A 20,196-nucleotide genomic window follows, 5' to 3' on the forward strand; every position below is an offset into this window, starting at 1 on the left:
AACAATTGAAAGTTAACCGTCTTCAACAGGATTTTTAGACCTAAATACTGTAGATAAGCTCGGCATAGCTTAGATAGATAGATAGATAGATAGATAGATAGATAGATAGATAGATAGATAGATAGATAGATAGATAGATAGATAGATAGATAGATAGATAGATAGTTTATTAAAAACTGCATCGCAATCAAAGGCTGAATTACGCAATTATTTACAAATGCTTTACAATACTTAAAAAAATTACAAATGAATCCTAGATAATAAGTCAAAAACTGATTAATAAGACAATATTAAAATTCCATATAAAGTATTTATATTAAAATATGTTAACTTATAGAGTAGGTATATATGTGGGATAAAACTACAGCCTGGACTGTTTGGAAATCGCATATCTAAAAGTGTTTCTTGTTCTGTTCGTACAAAGCTTCGGCATATTAAAATGGCGCGGTCGTCTTAGGTTATAGCTTGAGTTGTCATAGTCTGGTGGAAGGAGCCCTTTCAATTTATAGTTTGGATCGCTGACAATGTTATCAAAACTTGCTGCATTGTACGTAATGATACTCCAAAATGGGTGTTACCCCCACCTCTATTGCCGAGTTGCACTTTCCTGATGTTAGAAACGCTATTTCTTGTTGAACTAAAGTTGTAATTCTGCCTGTTTTCATTCTTTTTAGAGCAGAAAGCCTTTCAATATTAACATGGAATATTGCGTCGTGTAATTGTTACGAAATGTCCAATGTCAGTTTGAGGGTTGGAAATTAGTGTTGACCTACCGATAGTCGGCTTTCACTTCCGTCCAAGGAGCCCTGGGCTCTAGCGACCACCGAAGGAGCGAAAGAGCTATGCAGAAAGGAGAATTGCAGTGCGTCATGGCCAGATCGGATCGTGAATTACTGATAGAAGTGTGCGTATGTGCTGCATGAGGGAGTGGAAGTTTCGTTTCAGGCGATTTCAAGCAGTGATGAGGAGTGCCCCGCCTGGTTCTCTGAAGAAAATCATCTTTGATACCAAAACCTGGTGAATTTACATGCGATAATCAGCAACCTATAACTTGTCTGAACACAATGTTGAAGTGGTACACCTCGTGCTTACTAGTGACTACTGATCAACATCTACTGGAGATATGTGCTACTGTTGGAAAGCAGCATACGTTCTTGGGGGTTCTTAAAAGCCTGCGACAGGAGGAGCGACTGGCTTTAGAGTGTGCGTGTAAAGAATATATCCAGAGGATGTCAGTCATCTGGTCCGGCCCGTTAACCCATTACAACCGAGTAAAGGCATCCAACCAGTTTGCTCTACCCGTGAACTCAACACTGGCCATTGACGGAGCTCAGAAAAGTAGATAGGAATGCGAAAAATATTGTTGTCGAGAATGGTGGGAAACAGCTGTGTGGTTCAACATCTCTACTTTACTTACCGCGATGCAAAGGAAGAAGAGGACTAAGATCGGTTGAAATGGAGTACTAGGCGACGAAAGTGAAGGCAGCGGTGAAACTTTACGAGAACGAAGACCCAGTGATGGAGATGGACGGTGCGAGAGTTTGAGGAGAGGGCTATGGATCTGGGACACAGCTCATTCGTTAAAGAAGTAGCGAAGTATAGTGAAGAGTTAGGATCACAAGTGCAGGGAAAACACCCTATCCCGTCTTGCAGGACAAACACCGAAACCATCGTAGATGGAAAGACGATAAAGACAGAGTTAAGGCTACGTTTGGAGGATAGACTCGTGATTGAAGTTCAAAATCAGCGATGGCAGGGAAAATGTACCAGTGTGAGGCGAACGGATGAGGCACTAAGCGAGGAAGATGTTTCTAGTGGCTTAGGGGCTGGATATCTTGTCCAGGGAATACTATAGCTGGTATCTTTGACTTGTATGAGCAACTGCTACCGTAACGGCTCTATACAGCCCAGAAGACGTAAACAACTTCTTCCATTGCTGTCATGTGTACGTTATGCGTCAAACAACCAGAAAGAGTTCCTTATATTTTAACCAGGTTCTCAGCATTGGCTCAGAATCACTGCCTATCCCGCCATAATAGGGCTCTGAAGATCCTATTTTTTGAGATAATCCACTGGCTAGATCTTTTAGACAGAGCAACACATTGGTATTCACCGATCCAAAGCAAGCCCGTGTCCGAGTCGGGCGATACACAGGCATTTTGGTATATACTAGTGTTTGCTGAGCACCAACAGTTGAGGGAGAATAGGATAGAAGGAAGGATCATCGATCGGAAGAAACGGCAAGTCATCGCGCTCGAGATGAGCTGTCCTTGGATTGAAAGCAGGTCTAAGAACGAGGAGGAGAAGAAGACACTGAAGTATATAGTCTACTACGTTGAGAGCTTTAGCAACTTTGTTCTGGATATGAAATTCCGCAAGTTAACATCATTAAAGATGTCTTGGGAGGCTGGTCAAGCAAGTTGGACATTAACATGCAGAAATCAGTGTTGTTAAGCACACTGAATATTCCACGGATGTTTGAGGTTGCAACGTGATACCGAAGCGAGGGAGTAATTGAATTAACTGTACGCTAGGATACCCATAAGGCATACTTCGGGATGTAAATAGTTTAAATTGATTTTATAGCTTTTAGCTTTTATTCTTTTTTTTTTTTTTCACGTTTTTTTTTTTTTTTTTACTCATGCTTCAGTTTGCACTGCTCACAGGCTACCTATGCGCCCTGTGTTGCATTTTAATGTAGCATACAGATGTTTTTACTGCATATACTATCATCATCATCATCATCATCATCATCATCATAATAATAACAATAATAATACATGGTGCCAATATATAAAGTAAACTAAAGATAAATTCAGTGTGGTGCGCACAATACGCGGTTTTAGCGTTAGATGCAATTCTCTTATTCTACGTTCGTAGAATTCCTTCTTTTTCAAGTTTACCAGGTCTCTAAACGGGTGTTGAATCCAACAACAATTTCGTCTTCCTCTAAATGAACACAAGCTGACGTTGTGACCTCTATAGTTTTCAACTTTTTCACAGCAAGAATAAAAATGTCACAAACAAGCTTGCTTCCACAAAAAGTAGTTTTATATCAGCAAGATAATGAAATGAACAGCAATGGTTAAGGGATTTTTACTGATTGTGATGGAGATCAGTATTCAAATGTTTGCCGAAGACTTGCTTTTCCCTTTTGTACAGTTCCGGCAGACAGAGAAGAAGACACGCACAACAATATTTGAACAAAAATTACCCATCCAACGGTGGAAGTTATTTCTTCATTTTTCAGAAATGATAATACATTAATTCTGATCTTTCCAGCCGTTAATCGAGGAATTTTCAATTTCGGTACTCTTCGCTGCCATTCCAAGAGCAGATGATTCAACAACGATTCCATTTTCACTGGGTAACATGTTGGGAAGAGCAAGCCATACATAAATAATATTAGAAACTGAAATTTTAATAAACATAGCGTATTTTCCCATGGAAAACAGAATTATCTAGCCGATTTGATGCCCGATGGTAACAGATTACTTTAGACAGTCCTAGAATTCATTTTAAATGGCGACTGAAGTGATGTAGGCGCGCAGTGTAAAGTGGGTGAGTAAGCAGTGTTGGTACACGAGACAGAGCTGAAAAACGACTGCGCAAGTCACTGATCCGCGGCACGAAACGCAGGCTCAAGGGCGCGCTCATTCAAAAAGACTATTTGTTCGCCGGAAAATGACAGCCGTTGATTAAATCAAAAAAAATAAGGTCGCTGTTTGAAAGATAAGGATTCTGTCACAATTTTTGACGAGTTTTGATGTTTTTCCAAAAATTGAAGTGGTGTACAAATTGTGTAAAAACTGTTTTCGCGCGGTAAATGCACCTTTCGTGTGACTATACGGTGAATGGAGGTAACGAGCGCTGCAATGCTTACTTTTTTGACAGTGTTGGCTTTTGTCGCAAGTTTCTCGAACGGTTTTTGCAAGTTGTTGGTTTTCTGGGAGGACCAGAAATTCCCTTAAACCCTGTTTTGGCGATGTTCGGCCGGTGGAATTGGTGAGAGCTTCGAACTTATCGGTGGAGACTAGTTCGCCGAGTGGTTGCGATACAGGACAATGCCTTTTTGTCTGTGTTGGTAAAGAGACATTGAAAAACCTTATGACGTTCCAGATACTCTCTATAATACTCTGAACAACAAAGGAAGACAACTGGTGAATTATAGACCGGGTGGTGAATGGTGACACGCTTACAAAAGATATTTTGGCAAGCATGGTGAAAGCGATATTAAAATGATGTATGCAAAGATGCAAGAACTTAGGCAAATTAAGCTCCACGTTTATCCAAATTTTAATACGAATTTATAATTATCATGAAAGCAAAATACATCTTTCGCTCTTTACACAGCATCTTTTGTTAAATTTATAGAAGAGCGATGAAAGCCGGCCCCAACAGAAACTGAGATAAATCTGTGAAAAGATTATACACTGTATGATACACAGAAAGCTGGCAAAAAAGTGCTTCATCCTGGAAAGCCCACTTAATGACATTAAACAGCTCAGAGAAAATTAATTTGCCCCTTGATTTGCTTGTCTTTTAAAATAAAAATTCATCAGATCCTTTCTTTCAGAAAGTAAATCCTTTTCTTTCCATATTTAACAATTGACAAGAAACTACAAACATTTTACAAGGATCAGTTCAGACAACACAGTGCATATTGCAAAACTGATCTAAACTTGAGACATTTCACACATGCATGCTACATTGTACTTGATGAGTTTGAACAAAATCTTTAGAGCATAGACAATTAGGAAACATCCCTGAAAGGGGCATTCCACAAAATTAATATTTTCAGCTGTATAGCAAGAAGTTCACTCTAGCATTATCTGCCGACTGGCGTAGGTGGTATTATCCTAAAAAGATGATTGTATATTAAGTAGATGGAATCCAGTCATCAGTATAATACACATATGCAAGGGCTATTCCATGTGGGTCCCAATGCTCAAGAGGATGTTTGTTTTTAATTTTAATTTTTTCTCTGACAACTTGTCATTGAATTCTGGGTTTCGACGTCACTACATGTATCTGAAGCATTACTGGGTTGGCAACTCATCAGATCAAAAGTATTCGCAAAGGTTGCGTGCAGGTGCAAACAACATGCATTTGTGATGTTTTTGCTTGAATATGTTGTCCCCATTTTGTTTTATAAGTACAACATTTAAAAAAGTGGCATCTTAAAGTTCTGTGCTGGTCCAAAAAGTTCACAACTGAAAAAAGGTTAAGGACTGGTATTCAGTTCTAAGAAGAAACTGAAAAGTTTGACAATGTGAAGAGTACTAAAGAAACTGCTTAAAACTCAACAGCATTGTCTGGATTTCTCAGTGACTTTATCCAGTCTTTTGTTCCACACTACCAACATTGACAAAGTGAACTCAATAAGATTATTGTGGTTTATTGCTGAGAAAAAAAGGCTGAATTTCTTCTCGCTCCTTTTAGAGCTAATATTTCACAAAACTGCCGCAAATAATACCAGGTGGATCCATCTCCCTAAGGACAAAAAACGAAAATGAATGTTATTGTCCATGAGATGCATATTACAATGCTATAATCTACAATATCATAATGATATCATTATTTTCCTAGACACAGGAACTGCACATATCAGTTTTTATGCGGGCTGTGAAAATTAGTACAAAAAGTCATTCTTATTACACAACCAAGACAAAGAAAACATGATGAGCTAACCATATAAACATACTATAAACCACACATAAACCAATGACCCTTAACTGTTTGCCTTAACACATGTTCTTAAATTTGAGTCTAACCATAATTTTGCCTTGGACGTTGGGTTGAACATAGATTTGCAAATAATGGCCAGTCAAGGAGGAAAGAAAAATACCATCTTCCAAGTTTTGACATAGATGCTGACACCAAGTGTGTTGCATTATTACAATAATGATAGATCATTATTATTTGGCAATTGTGGAAGCTAGACTACAATTAAGTCACTCGGGTGCCACTTTGAAGCAGTATTTCCCAGTCAATAATCCTAGGATTAACAGGAAGCAGGGCCTGGACTTTGCACTTTTATTTAACAAATTGTTAATTTTCCTAATATATGGATGTTCCATTAATTAACAGGCCAACAGTCTCCCGAACATGGGTGTATCAGTTGATTGCACAGGGTATTTTGGTGGGCAAGTATTTATGATTCTGTAATCAAGCCTCACTATGGCAATAAATTAAACAATGTTATTGATCACACTACTGTGCAGCTAGAACTTCTTCTGAGTGTAGTCTCAGAGGCCAGTCTTGCAACCAATTTACCTTTTCATGGAAGAAATGCCCTGAGACAGGGACAAAGAACTTCAATATTTTCTATGTAGTTCTGGCCAGTACTTGTGTTCATTCCAACTTTACAAGTTGGCAAGGTGTTTTCTTTTAGACAGCTGCCTTTATGGGGGCAGTCAGGAGGTTAAGTGGCTATTGCAGAGTGGCAGCACTCTAAATGAACTGCTGCATTGGTTCAAGGAGAAGGTTGACAACTTTCAAATAATGCTCTTAGAACATGTTACGTTTAATTAACGCATTGTAAATACATGTATGATTGATTGTAAAGGTGATTTCAGAAAACCCTGCCCAAATTATCTTGTTGATGAAAACTGTAGAGATTGCATGGGCAATACCCTAGTGTGCAAACTGAACCAAACGTTGTAAACACTTCATGCTTCAAAAACAAATATAGAACACTCACCGTAGCCTCGGTTAGTTTCTGCAGCGCATATTCCCAAACAAATTTAACTGGGTTTGGATCTTTAGGCCCAAAAATTCCACACAAATATATTACACAGATCTGATGTGTCTCCTTAAATGAAGTCACCACGATCTCACTTCCAAAATTCACACCGTCAAGAGTTATAAAGTGACACAGGCAGAAGACGAGATCAAACGATCGAAATGGACACTTCGCGTCTCATGCACGATTTGTGCTCCCTATCTGGCGCATGCGCAGTCGTTTTTCAGCTCTGTCGGTACACGATGACCATAGTTCCATGCTGTTTCATAGTAACACTTGGCGTGTTGATTTTGCATTAAAAACAAAGTAGCCAAAAGATGGCCAGTAACATTCTGTAAAATACGATGAACTTGGGTTCATCTTGGCAAGAGGTGGTTTCTGGATCAACCCTTAAAAAAAGATCAAACCAAACAAGAATTATATACAGTCAAGAATTATCTCTCATTACCCTTTTTCATCATAGAATCAGGTAGGCCTTCTGTACTGATCATAACTGACACCTTTTTGTAAAAGTAAAATGAAAGATTGTCTTTGTATAAGGTAGTTGATGAGCTGAGTGTTATCAAGTAAAACGAACTGTGTACACAATGAAATATTGCACACACCTTAACGTATTTCTGGAGTCGTCCTTGTCATCAATGCTGCTAGAAGACTCGTCATCATCAGCATCAGTCTCTTCAGTTATCGCACTATCTTCTAGAGATCTCCAGTCTGGGTCGTCTTCAGAACTGCTTTCGTCATCCTGTTATATTCCGTGCTTAATACCTCACTGCTCTCGGCCGGGCGAGTGTCATCATCATGACTGCTGTTGCTTAGTTCGTCATTCTACGTTTTCAACAAACCTCGTATAAACAACCATCAAAATAAAATTTACAGATCACTGACACTCAAAAATAAACTACTCACATTGACGATCGTCTCTCTCCCCTTTTTTTAGCTCGCAATTTTTTGCCTTCAGTTTGCTGACTTTCTTCTGCAGTCGCCGATTCTTCACTTTTAGATCGGCGCACCTCCAACACGGATGACGTTCTCTGCTAAACTCGGGCGACAGACTAAATTCTTCACAGTTTTCACGACACGGAGTAGCGGCGCAGGAATTTTCAGCAACTGAAGGAGAGGCTAATTCGACGGCTTCAGAAGGTGCTGTTACTGGCACAATGGTCGGAGAAGTCTCTACCACTTCATAAGACGCTGGTGGATTTAAATCTGCTGGGCCAGTTGTATGTACTGCGTTAGATTCACCAGCACCTTTTGAGGTCAGCAACTGTCGCATTATCTGACAAACAATAATTTATGCCGCAATAAAATACTGAGTTAGCTTAGTGCAAGTGTCATTCACGTAAAGAAAACCGAGAACACATAAGCTTACAACCAAGTCTTTAATACTCACTTGTCAGTGGCCCAGGCGATAAAGGAACCACCGCATCCCGGGTAGGTGCAGAACCCTTTTCTAAAGCACTTCTTTTTGCACAAGTGGAGGACACGGTAGACGCGACCTATGTGAAACAGGTCGGCTCAAAGTGTGCTGAGCAAAGAGCCCCGAATTCTTCGATGGCTTGAAGTTTGGCCGGTGCTTTCTGACAAACGAGGTCCATTTCTGACATAATACTTTGTCGGAGAGAAATCTATGCATAGAGATTCCCGGGGAATAACTCGTGTTGGCACAACTAACGTTGTCACGGCTTCCCGCCACACAATATTTTCCTCCTCGTTTGATAGGAGCCTATCCGCCATTATTATTTCCACTGTATGTATTGAATTTTTAAAATTGGCGCGAGACGTGCAAACCCTGTGACGTCATCAAGTCACAATGGCCGTGCGAGGAAATGTCTCCTATGATCGCGTGTCTTTGTGAAGGTCGGAGGAGAAAAGTAAACGTACGATGGAAAAATTTACCGTCGAAACATAATCATCAATACCACAGAGTTATTCTAGGCAACTTTTTCATTTCGTTTCATAGGCACTTTAAGTAAGGCCAGCAAGAATAAATAACCCGAGAGCTCCACTCGGACGCTTGGCTAAATCTATATATTAGCGGAACACCATTGGCAAGAAAATATGGCAACCTACCTGAGAAAATTTGGTTTTGGTCACCATACGACTCTCCACCCCTCCATGAAAGTTACCATATCGCGGGCTCAAGTTAAAAGCTCACAGTGATCAGCTGTTTTTTTCTTTTTTGTTAACTTGACAGCAGGCTAGTTACTGTGTTTTGATTGGATCACAGGATCAAGCTACTTTAACTTGGGTAAGGATAATAACCCGGGAGCTCCGGTTTTAGGCTTGACTAAATCTATATATCACAATAATGAAGAAGATGATAAACCAAACAATAGTACATTTTTCTTTTAATTAAAGAAGGTTAAGAGAGAAAGGAAAGCTTGACCAGGAATTTGATCCTAACAATCTAGAGATTTGAGAGACAATTGAGAAATATAGCTTTCACTTTCAAGAAAGATATTCGTAAAGGACAACTCCGAAAAAACACTTTTCATTGGATTTCTTCAATTCTTTGATGATTTGCGCGTAATTGAATGAAATTATGGAACCAGTTTGCCCAGTCTCAAGGCATAAACATAATAATGTGTTACTGTATGAAAATGGGATTTTTGTTCTGAACAAGTGCCTTTCCCGTCACGGTTGAAAACATGTTAGCAATTTCGATTCGCCCGCTTGAAGTCATTAAGGCTTAGGCTCAGGTAAACTTAAAAAAAACCTGTTCAAAGAGAGAAATCCTCACACTTTTTCCGGAAAATTGAAAGTGCTACTATGACCAAAAATCAATTGTACTTTTTCGTTATATTTAAAAACTGTCACAGAGTGACCGCCTTCATATTTATAAGCCACGTGTATATTTTGAGTGAAATATTCGTAATTGAACTTGAACTTGAACTTTATTTTTATTTAAACACGGTAAATCTATCAGATAAAATAACAATAATAAAAATTACTATCTACTTTAATCTATATAATAATGATCAGAAATTAAAGAAGAAAATAGAGAAAAAAAAAATTCTGCTTTACATAGATGCCGTGTGCGTTTAGTCGTTTCAGACGAAGAAATCGCGACAACCAAGTGATTTTGCTTGCCGCAATTCAGGGGACAATCTGTTCCAGATAACCGCACCATTATAGCTAAAGCTATTTTTCAGGAAATTGGTGCGGGGCAATGGAACAGCTAGTTTGTTTTCAGAGTTCCTTAAATTATAAGGTGGATCATATTTAGTGAAAAGAGAACCAAGATAGTTGTTAAAGGGGTAACCGTTGTATCATGGGAATTATTAAATTCTCAACCTCGGATAATGCATTTCGCGTGCTCTGATTGGTTCAATCAATCTCGGTTATCAGCTCATATACCTTGATTTGACCTTATATGGTAAATGATTGCGTTAAGCGTTGCTAAACTAAAAATGTTTTCGCCGGAATGCGAAATTACTCTTTGAATAAAGCAAAAAAGGAGAACAAAAACCTTTTTTTGTGGAAAGTTTGGATCAATTCCGACGTTTAGAAGTACGCGAAAAGGCAAGAAATGTTTTTGTGATGAGCCTGCGTCTGTCTGACAACAAGGTATTACACAACATCGCATCAGTTCTCATCAAGTTTTGTTCGATTTCGCTCGGATTTGCTCGCTTTTTCCGCTCGTATTTCGTACTTCCAAACTTTTGGAGTTGAAGGAATTTAATAAAACAATTATTCCATTCGCGTTTGTTGGACATGAGTCTGGTTATGGCCAACTCGGCGCTACGCGCCTCGTTGGCTATTTAACATCTCATATCCAACGCGCGCTTATGGAATAATTGTTAATTATCCCTTTATTTCGACGATAAAATTACTAAATCAATTTTCAATGGCTGTTTCATTTCTAAATTGCTTCTGGATCACCGCAGTGTAATAAAAATCGATTAAATTTTAAAAGAAAAATAAAATGAACCACACTCAGTTATTACGGAGTTCATTTAAGATGAGAGAGGAGATTTTGAAAACGTCGGCCAGACGTTTTTAAGTTCATTTTCATCTTAGCTACGCGTAACTAACAACACTTAAGATTGGTTTCTGTGAGCCAAAATAGCCGTTTTGAAGAAACTTTGCTCATTAATTTTCGTTTGCCATCAGTAAATAGGTCTCCTTTGCTTTCCGCATTTTTACTAACAATCCATGACACGTGCACTGCTCCTTAATTTTAATGGTCCTCCATTACTAAGTGTAAAGATCTTGAGAGAGCTGGATCGAGGATAAGATGACGTCAAAGACTCACTAGTTTAAAAATTCAATGGGTGTGCAAGCGCCTAAATTAATATGCAGCACGGGAGTCTCGGGCTTTCAGACTTTTTAACTCGTGTTTTGCATATAAAATAAGCTGCATTTACACTCTGCCAACCTCGCTCCCAGGGTCTCTCGTCTCTGCCTCCCTTGGTCGTTGGAAGAAAGACCCTGGTTGCGGCTGGTCACGTGACCACCTATTCATCCAAAACCGCAGGGTGGGTGGGTACTCAAGCAAATTTGGTCGAGAGGACGATAAAATACCATCCGGGGGAAGGTGAAGTTGAAAATTTGTTGGTTTCAAAATGGCGCTTGAGTTTCTGAGATGTTCTCAGAAGGCGCTACTTTCGCCTGGCTATGACGATATAATTTTGAAAGTGAAACAAGTCATTTGCCTGGAAAGTTTATATTTAAAGAAAGATTTAGTTGCTGTTCTTCCTACCGGCTACAGGAAATCCTTAGTTTTCCAAGTTCTGCCTCGAATGTTGAGGGAAAGAGAGGAAACACGCGCAACTACGTCGGTAACAAGTCTGTTGTTTCACTTTTGAACACTTTGATGTATGACCAGATGTCTAAATTGAGCGTGAAAACTACTGAGTCAAGCGACATACCGCTCTCTCGCTGCCTTAGTAAATTTGTCGCTGTGACAATCAAAAACCCTGTTTCCCCATCCTTCCAGCACATTTTTTACCACCCAGATTCTGGGTGGTCACGTGACCAGCCGCAACCAGGATATTCTTCCCACGACCAAGGGAGGCAGAGAAGAGAGACCCTGGGAACGAGGTTGACACTCTGCAATTTCAAGCTAGACGTCATATTATCCTCGAGCCACCCCTATTAGGGTCCAATCGGTCAGTCTTGAACGTGAGCAATGGCGGACCGTGAGATCCAAAACTTGCACTCAAAGCAAACAGGCTTTGGATAAAATTGGAAGTTCAAAATTTTGCCAGTCAGGTGTCAAGCAAACATGCTTTTAAAATCTGAAGAAAAATGGGAAGTGCATTTTTTTAATCATAGTAGCACTTTAAGCAATTGTCTCTTATTTGGCTTCATATCTCAGTTGGTAGGCCATTGCACCGGTATCTCAGAGGTAATGGGCTCGAATCCACTTGGAGCCACCTGAATTTTTTAGGTGCTGTAATATTTTAACAATGATGTGTATGTAAGGAACATGGGCAGATCATGATCACATAATAATAAAAGCTAAGGCACAAGCAATGAATTTAAAAAAAAGTCATAGAATCAAGTTAAAATTGTTATGGACATGACAGTTGCTTAACCAGCAACTATATATGCTACAAATTCCTAGGCCTATATACATAAGAACACAGGAGAGATGCATTATGTTGAAACTTTAATAGGTCATGAAAATTCAGTTAAATTATTCCTCTGATAGTTAAAAAAAAACAAACAAACACTCTATCCTCTATAAATCCTACACATGTTTCAAAACTACACAGCCCATCCCTCAGAAAGCAAGCAATATTAATTAATGATCTATAGTGGTGATAGGCGTTACTAAAAATTGTTAGTCTATTATCGGTTCAACACATGTACAACACACTTTGTGAAAACAGTAGGCAAATGTAGTCTTAATTCGGCTGTCTATTTTTCTTTTAGGCGCCCCACTGCTATCAAAGAGTATTTTCCTAATTCTGATTATCAAGAATGGTAGATAGAACGTTGGAGGTTTTGGAACAGCATCTGCAAAGGCTTGGCATTTCGAATAAAGAGGGGATAATGAAGGGTTCGACTTGTTGGCATCGGGGCCGATATTATTATGGCATTAACAATTTTAAACTGGCCATAAGGAATTACACAGAAGCTTTAAGCATTTTTAAGGGCATAGAATTAAGGGTTGTGGAGGGGCATGTCTATGGCGATCTCGGCATTGCTTATAACAGAATGGGCAACTTTAAGCAAGCCATAGAGTACCACGAACGACAGCTTAGTATTATGAAAGAAGAAGGGGATAGGGCTGGAGAGGGAAGAGCCTATGGCAATCTCAGCATTGCCTATGATTGTATGGGCAATTCTAGGCAAGCCATAGATTACGGCAAAAAACAGTTTAGTATTGCAAAAGAAGTAGGTGATAGAGTCGAGGAGGGAAATGCCTTTAGCAATCTTGGCAGTGCCTGTAGCAGTATGGGCAATTTTAATCAAGCCATAGACTACTACAAACGACTTCTTAGTATTGCGAAAGAAGTAAGTGATAGAGCCGGAGAGGGAGGAGCTTATGGCAATCTCGGCAACGCCTATTCCAGTCTGGGGAATTTTAAGCAAGCCATAGAGTACAACAAAAAATATCTTAGTATTGCGAAGGAAGTAGGGAAAAGGGCCTGGGAGGGAGGGGCCTATGGCAATCTGGGAAATAACTATAATAGTATGGGCAATTTTAAGAAAGCCATAGAGTACCATAAGCAGCATCTCAGCATTGCAAAAGAAGTAGAGGATAGGGCCAGTGAGGGAAAGGCCTATTGTAACCTCGGCAATGCCTTTGACAGTATAGGCGATTTTAAGCAAGCCATAGAGCACCACAAACAAGATCTTAGCATTGCGAAAGAAGTAGGGGATAGGGCCGGGGAGGGGAAAGCATATGGGAATCTCGGCAATGGCTATTTCAATCTGGGCGATTTTAAGCAAGCCATAGAGTACCACAAACAACGTCTTAATATTGCAAAAGAAGTAGGTGATAGGGCCGGGGAAGGAAGAGCCTATGGGAATCTCGGCAATGCCTGTGCCAGTCTGCTCGATTTTAGGCAAGCCATAGAATACCACAAACAACGTCTTAGTATTGCGAAAGAAGTTGGTGATAGAGCTGGGGAGGGGAAAGCCTATGGCAATCTTGGGCTTGCCTGTTTCAGTAAGGGTGAGCTTGAAAATGCTATTTCCTTTAGCAAACAACGTCTTAGTATTGCTAAGGAAACCGGGGACCCAATAGAGCAGGGAAATGCATGTTGTGCGCTAGGTAGTGCCCATGAATTTTCTGGTTCCATCTGCACAGCTGTTAATTACTATCGCTTGAGCATAAAATATTTTGATGAAACAAGGCGTCTTCTTCAGTCAGAAGATTCATGGAAAATAAGTTTTCGTGACACAAAACAAGGGCCGTACACAGCTCTGTGGAGAGCACTTTTGAAGAATGGAGAGGTTGATGAGGCTTTACATGCCGCTGAGCAAGGACGAGCACAAGCTTTGACAGACATTTTGAAGGTGCAATATGGCGTTGATGAAGAACTTTCCACAGAAGTTACGATGAAGGAAACTGTCTCTGCTTTATTAGAATGTCTACCTTCACAAACAGTTTTCACAGCACTTGAAGGAAACACAATCAGTTTCTGGCTGCTAGGAAAAGATAGCATGATGCACTTCAGGCAAAAAGAAATCGAAAATGAAAGTGCTGAATCACTGATGAAAACTACACTCAAACAGATTAGCATGGGAACTGTTGTTCAATGTGAGAACCGCTCGCTTGACCGACAATGCGACGAATCCCCTTGCCTTAGAGAAGCTGTTCAGGAAACCTCTTCGTCCTTGAGGCTCTCCGTCAACTGTTTGCAGCCATTGTATGATGTCTTAGTCAGTCCAATTGAAGATTTACTCCAAGGTGTTGACCTAGTCTTTGTTCCTGATGGACCATTTTGTTTGGCGCCTTATTCTGCATTGAGTGACTCTGTCAGCATCCGTACTGTTCCATCGTTGACCGCTTTAAAAGTGATCACAGGTGCACCTGATGACTTCTCCTGTAAGAGTAAGGCACTGCTAGTGGGCGATCCCTGTTTAAAAGAAGTTACTGACAACAATGGTGAACCAATTGAACAGTTGCCGTGCGCAAAGAAAGAGGTTGAGATGATTGCAGAACTTCTGCAGACCGGGCCTCTCACTGGCAAAAATGCAACAAAAAATGAGGTGCTGAAAAGAATGAAGTCAGTTGCTTTAATCCACATTGCTGCACATGGAGATTCCGCATTTGGAGAAATTGCTTTGGCCCCAAATCCAGAACGCGCATCCCAGATCCCTGAAAAGGAAGATTACTTGTTAACAATGAGTGATGTTCATGCAATTCGACTTCAGGCAAGACTGGTCGTGCTGAGTTGCTGTCATAGTGGTTGGGGAGAGCTAAAATGTGAGGGTGTGGTGGGAATAGCCAGGGCTTTCCTGTGTGCTGGTGCCCGGTCTGTTCTGGTGTCACTGTGGGCGATTGATGACGAGGCGACCTTGCTGTTTATGAAATGTTTCTACCAAAACTTGGCAGATAACAAAAGTGCAAGTTTATCTCTTCATCATGCCATGAAATCTCTTCGAGAGACAAAGAAGTACTCCGCAGTAAAATACTGGGCGCCATTTGTGCTAATTGGCGATGATGTCACGTTTGAATTTGGGCAACACAAACTGGACAAGAATGGTAAGTGCTTTTCAAATATAATTCTAATTACAGAGAAGTAATACGTTGTACAGGGTTTTTATCGACAAATTGTCTAGAGGAACAGGAACAGGTAATCTGATTTCAAACTCAGTCGCTAATGTAGTTGTTTTACAAACTGTTTTGTATGGCCATTGAGATAAACATTGTTTGCATTCATGGGGTTGGACTGGCAGGAAATCACTGATTTCCAGTCACCTATTTAAAGTTAAGTTATGTATTGAGGGCTTACATTCTACATGTCGCAGTGACAGTTGAATAGGAACTGGTCCTGCTGCTATTATAACAACGCAGAAACGATGGATTACCATAATTTTTTTTATTCATTTAGCAATCAGAAATATATCCCGATTTACCTTTTAACTCGCTATCTCTTTTCTTTATACATTTTGTTTTTCAGAAACAGCATCTAAAACTTGAGAAACCTATTTGTTGGCCGCTGATACGTCAACGTGTCATTTTCGTTATTTCTATTGTATGGCTTGTTGAAAACATCTGAAAGCATTTGTACCCAAGTGGCGATCACGCTAAGGTAGACAAAAGATATGTGAATTTTGCTAAAGTAGGTTCATTAACTTATTTTACCAAGAAATTGAAGTAATGGTAAGATAATAATTCTTTTAAGCCTCTCTGCAGGTTTAGATAATCACCTAAAAGAAAATCGAAGACTTGACAAAATGGTCTGCTTCCATAAATGAAGCAGATTACTTAATTATACCTCCAACTCTTTTGTGTCTGCTTTTCAGGTATTCTTTTTTTTCATTAAACTTGTGACAAGTATACCTCTTTAGATCCGTTTACTAGGTTCCCATATGAGATCAAGTGACAGTGTCTAGAAACAGTCTTTTTTCCCTATCTAAAAGGACTAAAAAGCCAATGTTGACTTTACTGTGTGCCACAATCATTCTTGTTCTTGCTCTTGTTTGTTTTTCGTTTTTTTTTTTCTTCAAATAGTAAAACCTTATGGCAAAGTTGCCCGGTCTTGTAATAAGTAGCCATTGAAAGCTGGCTTTGATCTTGTGTTGATACAGACTTCACTGCTCTGATCATATAAATCATATTTTTCTAATGCTCACTAATCTTTATCTACATAAGAAGAGCAGAGGAGTTTATATTGAAACAAGGTCAACGACAACCTCGCTTCAATTCATAGGTGTCAGGTAGTTCTGCCGTAATTGTAAAATAGCTCATTCACTGTTTTCGCCGGTCCCATAATTTTGGGGGTGTTGTTTGCAGTAAAACAATCGTGGATATCCAGTTCACTGAAGCATGATACAGTCCCAAGAGCAAATAACTTGTATTGTTTTTACGTAAAGAACCCCTCAAAACGTATTGCATTATGGGATGGGAGAATAGGGACGAGACCATTTTTTTGAAATATATATATATATTCAGCTTGATAGTGAGGCGGAGAGGACAAAGACAATAGAAAAAAGTTGCAGGTAATGTGAATTATATTAGAATGTCATCCACTTTCCTTTGTCTTTATCCTCTCTTGTAATCTGAATTATATAACGAAAGTGGCCTATTAGCTGATCTAGTAGTTAGTATGCATAGTAAGTTTTAGGGGCTAGAACTCTTCTGTGAAAAAAGAAATCCCCTAAATGGGACCCAGAATCAATTAAATGTGTTTGACATGTTGATATTCTCAGACTCTTTCCACAGAGGGACCGAGAAAAAAGACTTCAAAAATAGACAATTTTTTAGGGTTAGAACTTCTAGAATCCTAAAAACTAGGAAATAAAAGTCCTCTCTTAATTTGTGTGCATTTAAAGTTTAAAGATTGCAAACAGTGTTTATTAGGCAAACTTCCAGATTTCTTGAGGTGATTTCTTTGCTCGATTTTCTCCCTTTCCCGAGCAAATTTCATTTTGGGAACAGGTTTTTCTTGGGAAAAGTATCATATTTCCTTGACCTTGAGATAGCTCTCTTTTGATTGGCTTTTACAACAGTGGGTGTGCTGAATCTCCCAAGGAAGACGTTCTATAAATAAATCTACTCGGGAAAGGATAGACTCCCAGGCCAAGTATGGGAGAGAGAGGCTTCCCCTGATGCGCGCCTGATAAATGTTATTTTTACTATACAGTTTTTGAGCTTTCATTCCAAAATAGTTAGCTGCTTGATCGCTTAATAAGTATGCAATTAAAGTTTAAAGAAGGCAAAAAAAATTGTTAGCCAAACTTCCGGATTTCGTAGGCTGATTTCTTCGAGGTGCGATTTCTCAGGGAAACTTCCATAACGTATACTGATACAGGAGTGATACTTGGTCTCTGAATTAGTATGCAGCGAAAGGCTGTGGAGATATTTCATTCTACTGTATTTTTATAAACTTTCAATGCAAAATAACCTAAATATCACAATCAATGCACATATTTGACAATGTACATTAAGTAGGAAACCCGTACTTCAAATGGGTGGTGTAATGAACTATAATAAGCAAGAGTCCATTATCCAAGTGTAAGAATCTGGTAACACGTCACAGTTTTTTAAGATGGCCATGCCCGGGAAATTTGAAAATAAAAACAGTGATTTTAAAGTTCATTTCTGTTGATCAAAACACGTTTTTGGAGAAAATTGTCGAGCTGATTTGATTGCAAACATTATTTTGTTGGGTTGAAAATTATTCATTAGTGGGAGTTAAGCGAAGGTTCCCTTTGGACTAAGTTTTGCAAGAAAATGAACAAAAGACCAAATGTTATACCCAATGGGTGCTTTTCACGTTACGTTATCGTCGCCATGTTTGTGGACAAAAGCAGAAGAGCTCTCATGAGCTTCTTTTGTTCGTCCACCAGCAATTTTACTTTACATCATTGTTATCTGTGTCTCTAGAGATAGGTTACAAACCACTTATTCAAATCTCCCGAGGTTAAGGTTCTTGGTGTGTTGTACTTGCATGATGAGGCATTCACATTTAAATGATAAGGAAATACCTGGAATAAAACGTTTTATTCCCAAAGGGTTTGAATTGGGTGTAACATTGGGTCGGCCGAATTGGTCTATTGTTTATTTTCCCGTAAAACTTGATTTTAAAATAGGCACTTTTCTGACGCTGGTGGGGACTACAGGTCAATTTGGGTAAATCTTACTATTGGGTGATGGACTCTTGCATAAGTACATACAACACGATATACTCATATAATTATAGTCTAGTTATCCTAGCTTATCTTGTAAATAAACATGTGAAACCTCTTATGTTGTTTAGAAGAGAAAGCTCTGAATAATTAGTGCTTTACTCACAGAGAAAAGAGTTTAGAGTGATCTATATTTTCCTCTTATGTCTGTCAATGTGCCGTGTGAGCGAGCATTTGTTAAACAAGAGAAAAAGGACAAAAATTGCGAAACGAAAGATGCTTCATTATTCGGCTATGCTAACATGGAAAGCGCCCCAATACACCCTTTGTCTGATAATTGTACGTTGATATTCATAACTCTTTTAATGGTTCGTTTTAGCGATATTATTATAATGTGGTCGGTACTTATTCTTAATGATTGCAGTTGTTCGTTTTTGTTATATTAATCCTTTGTTGTTATTGCGTTTTCGTTCTTGCTGTGTTTAAGACTTTTCAGTACATACTCATAATAGAACACACCTTTGAGTTAGTAAGTGCAAGGTCGTTAAGGGAGTCTCATGGTTTCGGAAGAATTCTTTTATTTACATCGAAATTGAGGATATGATTAGAATTTAAGACGATAATGAAGGTCAGCTGTATGGCCTCAGTGACCTTAGCGACCAGTCACAGACACAGCAAGGGGTCATTCCAAACGACCGTTTTGCCAGTTTCTGTTGATAGCTCTCCACATCCATGTCAGACTCGGGTTTCGGCCCTGTACTCACTACGGCCAAGGTTTTCCTTTTCATGGCAACGCGGTTGTACTGATCAGCATGTAAAACTGCAATGAGAAAGTCTTTTTGTCTTGTCGGATCTTTAGAAAGACAAGTGCAAGTTTAGGTGTCGGGATAATTAAAAACGTCTTTCTTAATAGGGTTATATTAGGCACTGCATTAAAAAGTACTGTTATAGTTTCTTGCAAGTCAAGGGTATTTTAGTGTGGTTTTGTCAGTATACTCACTCCTTGTAATTGTTGTACTGTGCGAATAACCTTGGTTTAATACTGCGGCGTCTGGTTCAACTTTGGTTCGGTCTTTTCACAAAGGTTTCGGTCTTTTGTGTTCCCCACAGCTGTGGTTGTTCAACAATTGACTCCATAATGGGTTTTGATTGACCAGTTCGCACCCGCCGTCTTGCGGTGGGTATTTATTCGCGATCTTTGTGAGCAAAAGTTTGTTGAGAGCAGTACAGCGTGAAGCTAAGTCCTTGAGAACGAAAAGCTGACCCAGTTGTACCAGAACCTCAGAACTGTAGACAAGTGAATGCTGTACGACCATATAGTTAAGAATTAAAGAGCAAATATCCACGGTTGAACCGTACTCTTGGTGGTCATTATCCTTTTGTTACCTGCTCGCAGAGCAGAAAGGTGAGGAACGACAGAGCTAATCCCCGGCCTTGCCACAAAGTCGTCTCTTAACACTTTGGCCACTGACTGAAGTATTTCACTGACTTTTTAAAGAAGCGGTAAACACCTTTTCTACCATCTTTTATTTCTTTTTTTCCCGCAAACGATTGAATCTTGCTTACGGCTTTAGCAAACGGCTTCAACATCTGTTCGATGTTGTTGGATGATGTTGAACGATGTTGAACAATGTTGACTGATGGGGTGGCCAAACGGTTTCAACATATCATCCAACAAAAGGTTCAACATCAGTCTA

At 39.4% G+C, this 20,196-nt stretch overlaps 1 protein-coding gene and 1 long non-coding RNA gene across 9 annotated transcripts in view; one reads left to right on the forward strand and one right to left on the reverse strand.

The window, feature by feature from the left end:
- Positions 1-19,857, forward strand: part of LOC137972436 (tetratricopeptide repeat protein 28-like) — a 29,806-nt gene extending 9,949 nt beyond the window's left edge. For 6 of the 8 annotated variants that reach the window (XM_068819155.1, XM_068819152.1, XM_068819157.1 and 3 more), the window contains 2 exons: positions 12,626-15,410; positions 15,829-19,857. In XM_068819155.1, coding sequence (XP_068675256.1) covers positions 12,674-15,410; positions 15,829-15,848 — 2,757 coding nt within the window. In that variant the 5' untranslated portion in view covers positions 12,626-12,673 and the 3' untranslated portion in view covers positions 15,849-19,857. Of the gene's footprint in view, positions 1-7,827; positions 8,002-8,939; positions 8,994-12,625; positions 15,411-15,828 lie in introns of those variants that run through there. The other 2 variants (XM_068819159.1, XM_068819156.1) reach the window with 2 other exon arrangements.
- On the reverse strand, positions 5,379-6,842 carry LOC137972439 (uncharacterized). Its single transcript, XR_011117131.1, has 2 exons — positions 6,704-6,842; positions 5,379-5,493 (listed from the first exon to the last, which is right to left on the reverse strand). It is a non-coding gene; the product is annotated as an uncharacterized lncRNA (long non-coding RNA).
- Positions 19,858-20,196: the final 339 nt, after the last annotated feature.

Source organism: Montipora foliosa, chromosome 10, assembly GCF_036669935.1.
Source record: "Montipora foliosa isolate CH-2021 chromosome 10, ASM3666993v2, whole genome shotgun sequence".
Classification (NCBI taxonomy): Eukaryota; Metazoa; Cnidaria; class Anthozoa; order Scleractinia; family Acroporidae; genus Montipora; species Montipora foliosa.